The sequence below is a fragment of the Oryzias latipes genome, chromosome 6 (genome assembly GCF_002234675.1).
Source record: "Oryzias latipes chromosome 6, ASM223467v1".
Classification (NCBI taxonomy): domain Eukaryota; kingdom Metazoa; phylum Chordata; class Actinopteri; order Beloniformes; family Adrianichthyidae; genus Oryzias; species Oryzias latipes.
This window is the reverse complement of record NC_019864.2, coordinates 12,186,657-12,201,364: the sequence shown is the minus strand read 5'-3', so window position 1 is coordinate 12,201,364 and position 14,708 is coordinate 12,186,657. Positions and strand designations below refer to the sequence as shown.

Below are 14,708 nucleotides of genomic sequence, written 5' to 3'. Positions count from 1 at the left end.
CTGTTGCAACAGTTTTGATACCCATCCATGTCGAAAAGGACAGTTACATTCATAAATGAAAAGAAATTTTAATCATCAATACTATTAAACATTCAATTCATTCTTACTAACTAGAACAATGACAGGAAAATTCCTTAAAGTATTCAATCATCTTTTGGTCTTATAAAAGCATCACCAGTGGACTTTTTATTGTAATTGTGCCGTTTCTTTTGTTGTAAACAACAAACGTGTGTTGTTTTCTAGGACATACGTTTCATAAAGCGGCATTAGTTCATTAGAAATTCACCTCCGAGTTGTGGGTGGGACCGCTGACCGCCCCCTTTTCCCCTCCCCATTGCTAAGGGAGACGGACCAGGGAGTTTGTGGCCAGACCAGTGTGTTTTCTATGTCACAAAAAAGCTCTTTTTCAATCAGAATTTTACTACTGACTCATAGTGATTTGAATAAAGAAAGACTCAGAAATGCAATTTTAAGCCTAATTCTCCTAATGTATGTCCTCAGAAATAGTTCATTATAGTGGGTCTTTAAGATAAACTAATTTTTCTTAATCTAATTGACTTTTATTTCATTGTTATGTCCCATAAATGACCCATAAAGGAAAGAATCTACTTTTTTCATCATAAACTGCATCTGCTTTGGTTTGGCCATCTGTCAAAACTCAGAAACTTAAAGAAACATAAACATTTCCTGTTCATTAAAAGTCCTTTCATGTAAAATGAGAGAACTCGTGTTGTGTCTGGTGAAAAATCTAAGATGCAGGAAAGGAATGCTCCTGCTTGGCTGTGCTCCACGAACACTAAACAGCCAGAAATGTTGTTGGTTCAGAATTATTTATAACAGGAATTTTCCCCCCCAGCAAATTCAGTTCCCCCCACACGTGCATCACTGTGTAATGTTTGCATAACGAACCTGTGGACAGCAGATTTTGAGGAGGTTGATGGTCTTTCCACAGACATACACGTCGTTGGCAATGTGTTTCAGGAAAATTGGCACACAATCCTCTACATCTTTTGAGATCAGAGTGTAGCCTTGGCTCCAGAAGTGTTTGTCTGCACAGATTTGGGGGGGAAAAAAAACACCTGTTAGGTGGCATCTAGTACTTTCCAGCAATTACTTTGGATAACAAATCATTTTATTAACCAAAATACCTACCGGAGCAACACGCAGCTCATGCTGTGGTTAACTTTGTCTTATCAGTATGGCTTACATGGCATGGCTAAACTCTGGCTGCTTGAATTAACCCAAATTGCAAGTACTTAGCTCAGTGAAGCCAAGTAAAAAAAAAAAAAAAAAGCATAGAAAAACATGAATGCGCAGAGCCTCCAGAGCTCTTTACAGAAAGTCTGCAGCTTGCCAAGAAAGCTTAGCTGCTGATTGCTTCCTTGGCCGACGGGGTTCGAAGAGAACAATGACATTTGTGTGTCCTCCAAAAGGCATGAGCGAGGAGTGTGGAAGTTCGCTGTTGGAGTTGATGAGGTGTAGCAGATGAGCAAATGAAACTGTTAGCTAGACAAAGCTGAGGTGATGGTCTGACCTTGAATGGGATGTTGCATGACATACAATATTTGGAGAGGCTGTAATGATTCACAGCGCGCTGTATTTATGAGGCACTTCCAAAATTAAAACGCTGCCATGCCTACAGCTGTCAGGGGAGAAAGACTTTTAAGTCTACCATTTTGCACTCTCATATATCTTTCAAAATGATCGTTTTAGCAATGGGTAAATATGCTGATCTATTTTGTGCTAATTACTCACCTGGGACAAGTCTTCCAAGTTTCGTATAACCCACAGAGAATGTTTTAAAGTGCTCTTTTGTCCCGTAAAATATTACTAAAGTGGTTTTTCAAGAGGGATTTTCATATATCTTAACATTTACAGTCCTGCAGATTCAACCTCTTTCTTACATTAAATTCTAGCAGCAAAATAGGATGGAGAGTCACCATTTGGATACTCTTTGTATGCCACATAATTGAAAATAAATTGAGTTTAAATGGACTTATCCAGAAATCAGCTTGACTGAAAAATCAGCTGGATCAGTATTTTAAATTTGCACGACAGATGTTAGAAGTCGTTTGCTCTTTATGTCATAAAGACCTATTAGAGACGTTGTGCAGTAAAAAAGAAAAAAGTATTGCACTGAAAAGCAAAGGCGAAGGAAAGCACAATGGGCGCATACGAAGACATTCAGCCAGCTCCTGCGGAGCACAGATGGGCTTATTGTTGCTGCTATTCATCCGGTCCTGTCTCTAATCAACTCTTCTCATGGAATTCAGTCATTAACCAGACAAAGCCAAATTGCTTCAGGTCGTCTTCAAAGACTCAAGACTAACTCTAAGAAAATTCGATTTGAGGTTTTTGATATCACCTGCAAGGTGTACACGCCAGAAGAACAAAAGAGCTAATATTTATGGGTCTTTCTCTCTGTGATTTTGTGGAAACACATACTGCTGGGGGAGCCGATTCAGTTCCTAGCTGATTATCATCAAGTAACTTCCTGACAGCCTTTAGAGACCCAAGGACAAATTCAACTAAAGCAATAAAGGATGAAAACTTTTCTTTTCTTTTTTTTTTCTCTGTGAGAAAATGACTCTGGCAGCAGTTTTATTTTTTTAGCCTGCTGTCTAAAGTACTGTTTCTGTGATCTCACCCCTAAAGTTGAGGTATTCTTCGTTGACCTGGATCATGAATTCACCATAAACATCTCGAAAAAGGCCGTTGTAAACCCAGTCAGAAACGAACCTGTGACAGGAGAGGAAATCATCAGGCCTAGATCTAAACAAAGCAAATCCAATCCAATCATGACACTTGAAATACAGTACAGAATGCTAAAAGATTTTTATTCATTGTTACCTACTTATTAGCCATATAAAAAAAAAGATTCTGAATTTTTATTTTGTAATTCACAAATCATTTACTGAACCAAAACAAAACTGTGACCAAGAAACTGAGGTTGTTGCCTCCCTAGTATGTACACCCCCCGTTTTCATTCAAGTTATTTCTGTTTAAGGAATAAGAAAGTCAACAACTACTACATGCATCTATGACCTACTAAACCTGAGTGTTTACGTGACTGAATAGTTCAGTCTTGTGAAGCGACTCATAAAGTTCTCCCTATCGGATCTTGCACTGCAAATACAAGCCCCTTAGAAACAAGGGGCTTAGAAACAGGGCCAATAGCCCTTACTCTACTGGCAGATTTTCATTAAAAAAGTTTTTTTTAATCTGCCAATGGGGTATGGGACACAGTCCTACCAAAATTCTTAATTTAAGAATTCACTGAGACATGTCTTCTCAAACTAAGGTTAAGAAAGGAAGACATTTTTTCTTGAAACAAGACTCTTTTTACTTTTTTAATGTTCAGTTTTTGCAGTGTGAATAAAAATGTAGAATCTTTGTAAAAATAAAATCATTTAATGAAGGAAAATGTATGAAAGCTTTTAAACCCAATTTAGTGTCCAAACACTTGTGTCTCCAAAAACATTTGCTGAACTATAGTCTAAATAACAAAACAAAAAACTTGTACTTTCAATCAAATACAGATTTTCTGTGGGTTATGTTGGTGCACAGCAACTGACCGTGTGTATGGCGCACAGCTGCTCTTTAGCAGTGACAGCAGGACAGGATAGTTTTCATTGCTGCAGTTATTCTGGGCTTCGTTGTACAGGTAGGACAGCAGCTTAATTCCCTGGGGAGATCAGCATAACGCAGCATCCCTGTCATCTGTGAGGTTAAACACAGCCACGGCAGATGACAAATTGCAGTTTGCAAATAAAAGAGAACTCACCACAGGAAAGGTGGCTTGGCCAGCACCCAAAAGCCCGTCTACACAGCACAGCTCCGACAGGTACCTAAGTTTCAAAGAGAGCAGAGGGGCTTTTCATCTAATGACGCTTGCATCCAGTTTTCTCTTCATCCATCTACTGGGTGAAGGGTAAGGTTAAACTGTTTCAATAACATCAAGTACGGGTTGAAAAAACAAAGGTTTTAGCACACCTGAGTTGGCGGCCCACTTTGCGGAAAAGAAAGCTGATGGTCAACAGGTTGAGAGTAGGTGGAGTGCTCAGAACACACGCCCTGTAGTAATGCAGGTACTTTCTCAGTCCTCCGGTGAAAGCCTTGGAGAGGAAACAGATGTCATCAAATGTACCTGCTCAGAATCCCTGAAACGCTTGATGTTGCCAGTGGACCTTTATAATAAACCAGAATTGCAATAACATATAGCTGAAAGTAATGCTTTCACTATATACTCAAAGTGTTGTATAGGGAAAAAAATTATGTTTTACAAAAAACACTAAATTAAGGACAATGACATCATAACAAAATGGCTAGGCTCATTTCAAATTACTCAAAAAGTTCCTTAGTTAAGATATAAAAAAAAGATTTTGTCTCTTTGATTCTGACTTTTTCAGGTCAAACTGCTAAAGTGGGAATTTCTTTATTAGTTACCACCAGGTGGCACTCGAGCTAGAATATCCAGGCTAGCTAGTGGTTTTGGAGATTTTTCTATATATTTTGCAGCACCATCTATGGGTCAATTGGTATCAGACCTGTTGACCCCATTCATCACCCAAATAGAAACAATTGTTTTAAATATAATGAGGTTGGGTTGATTTATTGAGGAGTTGTAGCATCGCAAAGTTGACAACCACAACCCCCTCTCTCTTGCATTGTGTTTTAGGAAAACCGTGAAGAATTGTGCTAAATAATTGATACCATTGGATTTGGTGGTCCAAATCGAGTAAATACAGACAATTATTGAAGATTGGTCAAATTATGTTGACTTGGGAGCCAAAAGAGTCTAGTCAGACAGTGGGTGGTCCAATTTTAAAAGTTTTTAAAAAAACCCACAAAGCAATCTAAAAAATAAAATTTTTGTTTCTAAAAGGCACATGTAGGTGAGATTAAGGCCCAAAAAAGTTTTGTACCTTATCTCACCAAATGGTGGCGCTCTAGAGCCAGAGTTGACAAAAGCTTGGGTAGATCACTCTAAAGTTATTGGTCACCAAATTACAAAATACCTTCAGTAGTTTTTGACATATAGACCCTCAAAGTTTGGTCCCATTCCTTTCTTGTGGGCCTGTGGGAACATTTTCCCCCCCAAAATTTAGATAAAATAAAGCATTTGTTGAAGACTTCTTTTGTGTGAAAGAATCAAGTATGTGGTGTCATGTGGAACATTTGATTGACACATTTTCCCAACCCTGTTTTCCTGTGGTAGGGGTGTGGCTTTCCAACAGGCTGACTCCTGATTGGCAAGAGTGGTTGCCATAGAAATGATGATGCAGCCCAACTCGGACCAGTCACTGCTGACTGACAATTTCTGGTTCCAACATGGCAACGTCTGTACCATGAAGAAAATCGCGACTGCATTGACATCATTTGGTTTAAAAAAAAATCTTTCTCTTGCTCATTTTGCTTAGTAGTAGTGGAATCAAAAATGTTGTGGAATACATTTATAACAATAATAAATATCAGAAAAAAGAAGCATAAAAACTCTCATTTCTTGCATTGCTTGGGATTACCCCCCTGCCACTGTCTCTTATATGTTAAATCTATTTTGTTTAATGTGTGAAAGAAACTGTTCTCCCACATGTTTATGTCTGCCTGTCATTTTAATTTAGAATATTTAACTACTTGATACAGATGCTCACATTATGTACAACAATCACTAGGAACTCAAGGGGAGGAAGCAATGTTGTCTCAGTGGAACTAATTAATGATGATTACACAAACATACCTGGAAGACGAGGCCTTTCTTGTCAGCACTCTGCAGAGAGAAGCGGCTAAGCCTCAGGTAGTATGTGCCATACTGGGCTAATTCTCCCAAGAGACGAGACACGCTCTCTGCAGAAGCTCCTGAGATGCAGACGCCAGGTCTGACGTCAAAATGAACATTCTGCAAGATCAGGGGAAGGAGAAAAAGATAATAATAAAAAATGACACAAAAAGCAATGATCTAAGATCAAATCCAATGAAGTAGCATTGACACCAGGCGCTGACATGTCACCTCCAGAGTGATTTCTTGGTGGACTTCGAAAAACAGCATTGCATAACAAAATGTGTTTCTTTCATCTTTTTCCCATCTAAGTTTTATGAAAAGCGAGCAATAGTGTTCTCGATAGAGTTCTTTTGGGGGAACAGAAATAACAAACAATATTGTCCGTCACCTTGACTTCTGTGTGACACCCCCCCTGGTTTTAGGAGCATGATTTCAGCTTCAGAATGAAAACAAAGCAGAACTCCTCAACCAGATCATAATTCACTTTAATAACTCTGTTCGTCTTACTGTGTCTATTTTATACCTGCTGATGTCAAACGGTTCCAACGGATATAAACAAGGAGAAAACAGGGAAATCAGGATGTGACTCATGTCTAAATAAAAGCTGGACTATAAATATGGAAAATCTTAAAGAGACATATTAAACAGCAGCACTCTCTTGTGGTTTTGCTTCTCCTTGCATTGGTATGGGCTTTATAAGGCACTGTTAATTGAGCTGGGATTGTTTATATCACATGCACTAATTGCCCATTGATTCTCCTCCCTCCCTCTCTCTGTGTTTTACCCATTGAGCTCAGTGACAGCACTCCAAGCAGGAAGGGATTGCATTTTACCGCATTTCAGAAGCTAACAAATGATGATGAATTGCACCTGGTTGAGAGGGAAGGTGCTGGACGCCACTCCAATCAGGACATTAAGGAGGTCAGACACCAATTGCGTCTGAGAGTCCAGAGGCAGCGGGAGGATAGGAGAGGGTGTATTCAGGCTCACCACCCTCATTTGCCCCTCCCATAGCCGATACAGCTGGTCAAAAGCCTCCCTGCCTCCTTCTGTTAGGTAGAAAGACTCGTGTTTTCCTGGTGGACTTGTGAGGAGAAAGCAGAGGATTTCAGGTTACTGTTTAAAAAGAAAAGAGAAAAACTGAAACGACATCTTTCTGCACATTATTTCCCCTTAATTTCATTATTTATAGGACAAGCATTGAATTAAACTAAGGTCAGAAAACTCTGCCCCTTATTTGACATTTCCTTTTTTTTTGCTCTCTCATTTTATGTAATATTTCACGATTTGTTTATTTAACAGTGTTGAAATCATTATTTTGATGTGACTTTATAACTTACTTCTACATTAGACTCGACTGACTTCTCTTTCAAAGTGTACAAAGAGCAATTTGGTTTTTTTACACACATTTTGGATCTTCTTTTAAATTCTCAATGAGTTTAATAATTTGACAGTGTTGCTCTAAATCAGGGGTGACCAAACTTTACACTCAAAGGGCCAAAATCTAAATGTGCTCCCGTTCCGTTGGCCAAATACAATCATTTTTTGCATGTCATGTAATAAGAGCAGAGAATAAAGAATATAGTTTAGTTTATTTGTATTTGCTCCTTTTCAAGGTAACACACATTAGTGAGACTAAGAAGTTAGTAACATTTTTCTTTGAATCTCTCTCGATCTCACACTCTCGGCAATTAATGCTGAACTTTCGTAGCTAGCCGATGTGGCGCTGTCCTGTGCTGCCGAGGGCATCATGAGGGTGGCTTGCTGTGACAGAAGTTTAGATTGGAACTCCCTAGAATGCCTCACCTTTGTGTTTGGATAAAACTGCGTGTTTAGCCTCGTAGTGGCGGCGTATATTGTACTCTTCAAGTACAGCCCCGGACAAAAAAGACAAACAGCCTGAGAAGAGATTTCTGGAGAAAAATAATCCTCCTCCCATATTTGTTTAAAATGCCTCGTATCCGTTTGTTACTGCCGTTGTCGCTCCATAAATGAATGGGAAAGGTTAAGGGATTTTAACTAAACACTCCGGCCCAATTTGGCCCACCTAAGGTTTTCTTTTGGCCCACCAAGTCATGCCTGTAGAGGCCGCGGAGTGTTTAGTTAAAACCCCTTAACCTTTCCCATTCATTTATGGAGCGACAACGGCAGTAACAAACGGATATCACATTTTTTGGGATGTAAACATATTTTAGAAACCCAAATTGGTTTGTAAATTGTTTCTAGTCTTCTAAAATGGCAAAGGTAAAATGAAAAAAAAAAACTAAAACCGTCTTGTAAATCAGCATTTTTTAACATCCTATTTAAGACTCTTAGGAGGTATTTGACAGACATTTTTACAGTGATTTTGATATTCCTGTAAGCAGGGCATGCACTTTAGGCTTTTATGCTGTATCCACTCCTAATCTAATGTAATGTTTCATTTGATTAAGGCAGAATATTAAGATTGTGTTTCATATAATTGATATGACTATTTCAATTTAAGTTATGTGTGCAAAGAGTATAAATCAATATTAGAGAAAATGATAGAGTTCATGAAGGTTTTCAGTGAACATCTAACCTCCTTAGACCAGTCTTGTTAAATATCAATGCATCAAAGAAGCTGCATTCGGCCAATTTGAGTCAGATTCTTCTAATAGATTGTTGTGTTCATGTAAAGAAGCTCACCCTTGTTAGGTTTCCTTTTATAATTACAGTCGTGCTTTCATTCATAAGTGGGGTCATAGGGGAACCTAAAATAAGGTAGCGGTTGTTTTTTGATCAAAGAATTCTTCTGTGCAACAAGGTCACTACAGTGGATAGTGATTTCTATTTGGCCTCTAATTCATGTTTAAGACTTTTTTTAATCACAAAATATCAATTAATCAATAAATTACGTTTTCATTACTGCTTTTATCCATCCGCATAATATTACTAAAATTAAAAAGCCTCTCATTTCTAAACGATCCAGAGGAAGCCCTTCATGCATTTGTTCGCTTAATATTGGAAAATTATAATCACTCATAATTATCTGTACCAAAATTTCTTAGAAAAGGCTCTGGCTGTTTTAATGGACTACATCAAGAGTTCTAATGAGAAGCAGCAGAATAAGTCATCATTAATCAAATGTTTGCTTATTTTCAATGACTACCTGTTGAAACCAGAACAGTTATTTTTCCTTCCACATAAAGCTGGAAAGAACCACTCCAATGAATATGGTGTTTTAACAGGTTCTTGTAGCATTTTTCTTATGATGGAGGACATACAGTACCGACCAAAGGTTTGGACACATCTTCTCACTCGAAGAGTTTTCTTTATTTTCCATTACTGTGAAAATTGTAGATTCACACTGAAGGCATCAAAACTATGAATTAACACATGTGGAATTATATACATAACAAAAAAGTTTGAAACAACTGAAAATATGTCAAATTGTAGGTTCTTCATAGTAGCCACCTTTTGCTTTGATTACTGCTTTGCACGCTCTTGGCATTCTCTTGATGAGCTTCAAGAGGTAGTCACCTGAAATGGTCTTCCAACAGTTTTGAAGGAGTTCCCAGAGATGCTTAGCACTTGTTGGCCCTTTTGCCTTCACTCTGTGGTCCAGCTCATCCCAAACCATCTCAATTGGGTTCAGGTCCAGTGACTGTGGAGGCCAGGTCATCTGGCGCAGCACTCCATCACTCTCCTTCTTGGTCAAATAGCCCTTACACAGCCTGCAGGTGTGTTTGGGGTCATTGTCCTGTTGAAAAATAAATGATGGTCCAACTAAACCCAAACCGGGTGCAATAGCATGCCGCTGCAAGATGCTGTGGTAGCCATGCTGGTTCAGTATGTCTTCAATTTGGGATAAATCCCCAACAGTGTCACCAACAAAACACCCCCACACCATCACACCTCCTCCTCCATGCTTCACGGTGGGAACCAGGCATGTAGAGTCCATCCGTTCACCTTTTCTGCGTTGCACAAAGACACGGTGGTTGGAACCAAATATCTCAAATTTGGACTCCTCATATCAAAGCACAGATTTCCACTGATCTAATGTCCATTCCTTGTTTATTTAGCCCAAACAAGTCTCTTCTGCTTGTTGCCTTTCTTTAGCAGTGGTTTCCTAGCAGATATTGTACCATGAAGGCCTGATTTACACAGTCTCCTTTAACAGTTGTTGTAGAGATGTGTGTGCTGCTAGAACTCTGTGTGCCATTGACCTGCTCTCTAATCTGAGCTGCTGTTAACCTGCCATTTCTGAGGCTGGTGACTCGGATGAACTCATCCTCCACAGCAAAGGTGACTCTTGGTCTTCCTTTCCTTTGTAGCGCTTGATGGTTTTTGTGACTTCACTTGGAACACTTTCAAAGTTTTCCCAATTTTTCGGACTAACTGACCTTCATTCCTTAAAGTAATGATGGCCACTCATTTTTCTGTACTTAGCTGCTTTTTTCTTGTCATAATACAAATTCTAACAGTCTATTCAGAAGGACTATCAGCTGTGGATCCACCTGACTTCTGCACAACACAACTGATGGTCCCAACCCCATTTATAAGGCAAGAAATCACACTTATTAACCCTGACAGGGCACACCTGTGAAGTGAAAAACATTTCAGGTGACTACCTCTTGAAGCTCATCAAGAGAATGCCAAGAGTGTGCAAAGCAGTAATCAAATCAAAAGGTGGCTACTATGAAGAACCTAGAATATGACGTATTTTCAGTTGTTTCACACTTTTTTGTTATGTATATAATTCTACATGTGTTAATTCATAGTTTTGATGCCTTCAGTGTGAATCTACAATTTTCATAGTCATGAATATCAAGAAAACTGAACGAGAAAGTGTGTCCAAACTTTTGTTCGGTACTGTATAAAAAAAAATTAAAAATAAAAAGTGGGTTTTTGTGTACTTCTTTATTCAAATGGTATTGAATCAGGAACTTATATTTGTGACGCAACTAAGATGGGCGGGGCCAAAGCCTCCATCCACTTGCAGACAAAAAGATCCACTTGGGTTACTTTCCAGTCCCGCCAACAACTCAGAGGAGAATTTCTAATGAACAACTCCACTGCAGAATGCAGGTCCTATAAAACAACACAGGCTTTTTGATTTGGGTTCAAAACTACATAATCATAATTAAAAGACAACTGGGAATGCTTTTCCAATCGATTAAAATATAGCTGGAGTGAAACTTGAAGTGGCCATGTTTCATATCATCTTAAAGATGGGATCATTCTGTAGCATTCAGCTCTCAGCCTGCAGGCTTATTCGTGGATCCAAAGAATATCAAACATGAATTCCAAATCCTTCAGCTCTCACTTATTTACAGAGCAAGTTTCCTGCTTAGGTTAGTGAAGGAGACAGGTTCTAGAAATAAAATATCTAGACTGGTCAACACAAATCATGCCTTAAGCTATGCCACTAATGAGGTTCTTACCTCATTTTTTCTTTTTTCTTTTTTGTCAAAGTGCTGTTTGCTCTTTGTACATGTTTATGTAATGTGCTTACTACATTCTTTTCTCTGTCTTTATTTCAGATGTTCTGTAATTTTTCTTGTCTCATTCCTGAGTTTTCCAATAGAAAAAACAGTCAACGCTAGTGGCTGATTTGAGTCGAGTTCTTACGGATTTCTTCCTGTAAAAATATATATATATATTTTTTTAACTTACCTAAACTCTATTTTAAAAGCACATTTACTTTTTTGGTCAGTTTTTGAATGGAAATTTGTTTGAACCATTTACTTTATTTCAGAACCTTCAGACGACTAAATTAATTATATAAACTCTTTGAACTAAAATGTGTTTTTTTTTTGTTTCTTCTTATTAACAGGTTTATGTTTGAAAAAAATAGTTTTAAAATTTAATGTTTGCACTTCTTCTCCCCCCTCTTAAAATGAAATTAACCACCGACTGATATTTCTATGGGTATTGTTTACCAGCCAACAGACTCCCAGCAGCGGCGTCTTCCAGGCTCAAAGGTCCGAAGAGCCTCCCACATATCAAAGTCTGGAACTGAGCTTGGCTCTGATTGAGAGTCTGGGGTCAAATTTGATGCAGACTGAAAGCCTTCATCCTCAGACTGATCCAAGCAGTGGGGAACCTGCCATTGTCATTCCAAATTCAGAGAGAAGATGAGTGATCGATCATTTCAATCCGTAATACTGTACAAAACAGAAAAGAGACAAAACGCAGTACGGTACTTTGGTTTCTTACCCTAATAGCAAGTCCAGTAACATCAACATTACTGGGAACAGGAGGTATGTCCAGTCTTATGTCCATGTCTGATGTGCGTGTGTGCTGAAGTGCTCCAAACAGAGACAATCTGGTCTCCTTCTCAAACTTTTCTTCTGCATCAAGTTTAGTTCTCAGAGCCAACAAGCCAGTCCCGGGTGGAGCATCCATCAGCCTCTGAGCCGCACAAAGACTCTCCAGAGTGCCCCACTCCTCCCCACAAACTAAACCCCATGCCCGGGCCTCGAGTCTCTGCAGCTCCTCGCTTTGGTAACTCCAGGGTTGAGGTCTCCGCAGCACAGGCCTTTCTCGCCTCATGTAATCCCTGTTAAAGGAGGCAATGGGTGGAGGTGCGGAGCCAGCCAGAAAGACCAGAAGTTCAAGGACTGCATCTACTTCTTTAAGACCAGAGGAAGCTCCATCGGGCAGCATTCCCAGCTGCTCCTCCAAAGCTTCTGCTTCCTCTCTGCACCCTGCCACGCGTAGGTCAAAACACATCATCAGGACTTTGTTTCTGGGTGGTGTGCTCCTTGTTGCACTTTGTCCTAATGGGGAGTCTTTGGTGGCATCTTGAAACACTTTTGACAGCAGGGCACCATAGGCACGCTTCTTGAGAGCCCTGTGAAAGCTGTCTCTGGAGACTCCCCCCAAAGCCCGGCGCTTCCATGACACCCCGGAGAGGCTGCAGTCACACAGAGCACTGAGCAGCTCAGTGATGCTGCTGCTGTTGGGGCTGGGCTTTGAGCGGCTGTTAGAACCCAAATACATGGTGGCGCAGTTGCTTCAAAGGCTTAGGAGGAGACAGAAAGATACACATTATAATTTGTACAAAAAAAGAAAAAAAAAAAAACTATAAAACATAACCAAAATGTAACATACTAGTTAAAAACACAAAATATGAGAGAAAATCCATTTCTTAATGAGAAACCAAAGTAAGCATTTGGGTACATTTTGAAACCTTTTTGATTTTGGCTACAAATGAAAAAGCACGGTGATTGAGTTAAGATAATCATAGAATAAAACATGAAAGTGTTCGATACACGCTGAATTGCTAATTGAATAGGAACAATAGTTTTAACATCAACAACCTCAAAATAATAACAACAACAATAATAGGCATCTAGTTCCAGCTTTGAGAAATTCATAAATTAAGAACTGGTAACTTCTTCTCATCATAACGTTTTCATTTAAACTCTTTTGCTTAATTTCTGATCATATTTTGTTCTTTTAATATTGTGTAAAAAGGCAAAACTTGCAGATAAGTTCGTTTGGTGTTTAAACTATTCCATATCTATGTGTGTTTTACTTCTTTCACTTTAGGGGCTCCGTAATCCCATCTTAAAACCTTTTAACTATTGTGTTATTATAATCTTATAATGTATCATTGTTGAATGTAAGTGTGTGCTTTTGTTGGGGCTCTGTGTCACTGCAGATCCCCGCGCTAGCTGTCTGGGCAAAGATACACACAAGAGCTAGCTTGTACATCTCAGTAAATGATGTTGTTAAAAAGTAACTATTTTATACAAAATCTAGTGTTTCAGTTCAAATATTATTGACTTTTCTTTAGCATCTCTGGTAGAATCAACAGTGTAGAAATCAAATCACCCGCCGATGACAGCCAACAGTGACTATTAGCATAGTTAGCTACACTTTAGCATCATGAATGAAAATGCAATGTTGACTTCTTTCCTCACAACAGTGACTTGAAGAATAATCAATAGTAGAAATATATAAATTATAAATGTTTCGTTATCAGTTGACTCACTTAAAGCTTCGTTCAGTGCTGTTCTTCATCACACATGCAGCCCATACTGACTCGTAGCATGCTAATATTGTTTGTTTTTAGCAACACCTGGATGGCTTTACTCTGTGGTCCAGTTTAAACACAGAATTCAACATGACTGCAAAAAAGGAATACGTAGTATGAACGATATATTTTTTTACCATTTCGGGTCCATGTCTTCCTGCACGCTTTAATGTGCAGTGGCGAGATAAACAAAGCTAGCTTCCTCATTCATCTTTGATCATCTGCCGCGGATACAAAAACCTTCCCTCTTTTTGCAACTGGGTGTACTCGTTTTAAATGCAGTCTAAGGTGGATGGTGAAACAGCCAGTGACTTTGGAGGAAATTCGTTTTATACAGATTGATAGGGACCGTGGAATGACTTATCAATAATCGTTTAAAACATAACCAATATTGATGAGTTTTGGCAACTTATATGGTTCAAAATGTGCCACCATTTCTTTACGGTGTTAGACCCCGTCTTTGCGAAGGTCTACCGGTGCGTGCCGATGCTGTAATGAGGTAGATCCTCCCTCAATGACGTTTTAGAAAGCGATTCCATTGGTCAATTTTGAACGTCAATCAAAAATGACTAACCTCATTGGTCTTTGCGATGTGCTGCTTTTCTGCATGAAAAGAAGAAAATGAGGTGCTACGATAAGGCGCGTTTTTTGACGGGATGTTCCACACCATTCATACTATATGCGAAATCTGAACTTTATGGCATAAACAATCAGTTAATTGTTTGACCACTTTTCGTCTCTTTTTATTTCGTCATTTGGGGGTTTTGCGTTTGTTCGCCTTAGTTTATATGGGGATTCGAACATACAAAACACATGAAGTCATCATGGGAACCTCATCCCTCACAAATACAAAGAATGTATTTGTTTATGGATTTATCTAGCCAGTTTTAAATAGATTATAGCATTTTTGCCTTTTTGTAGTAT

The 14,708-nt window shown here is 38.9% G+C and overlaps 1 protein-coding gene across 2 annotated transcripts in view; it reads right to left on the bottom strand.

Moving 5' to 3' along the window:
• tubgcp6 (tubulin gamma complex associated protein 6) overlaps positions 1-14,102 on the bottom strand; it is a 31,001-nt gene extending 16,899 nt beyond the window's left edge. The window contains exons 1-10 of one of the 2 annotated variants that reach the window (XM_023955651.1): positions 13,922-14,102; positions 11,960-12,767; positions 11,683-11,846; positions 6,650-6,863; positions 5,738-5,896; positions 3,994-4,115; positions 3,785-3,848; positions 3,576-3,685; positions 2,648-2,739; positions 910-1,049 (exon numbers count right to left, since the gene is read on the bottom strand). In XM_023955651.1, the coding sequence (XP_023811419.1) occupies positions 910-1,049; positions 2,648-2,739; positions 3,576-3,685; positions 3,785-3,848; positions 3,994-4,115; positions 5,738-5,896; positions 6,650-6,863; positions 11,683-11,846; positions 11,960-12,745 (1,851 nt within the window). In that variant the 5' untranslated portion in view covers positions 12,746-12,767; positions 13,922-14,102. The remainder of the gene's footprint in view (positions 1-909; positions 1,050-2,647; positions 2,740-3,575; positions 3,686-3,784; positions 3,849-3,993; positions 4,116-5,737; positions 5,897-6,649; positions 6,864-11,682; positions 11,847-11,959; positions 12,768-13,921) is intronic. The other variant, XM_023955650.1, reaches the window with a different exon arrangement.
• Positions 14,103-14,708: the final 606 nt, after the last annotated feature.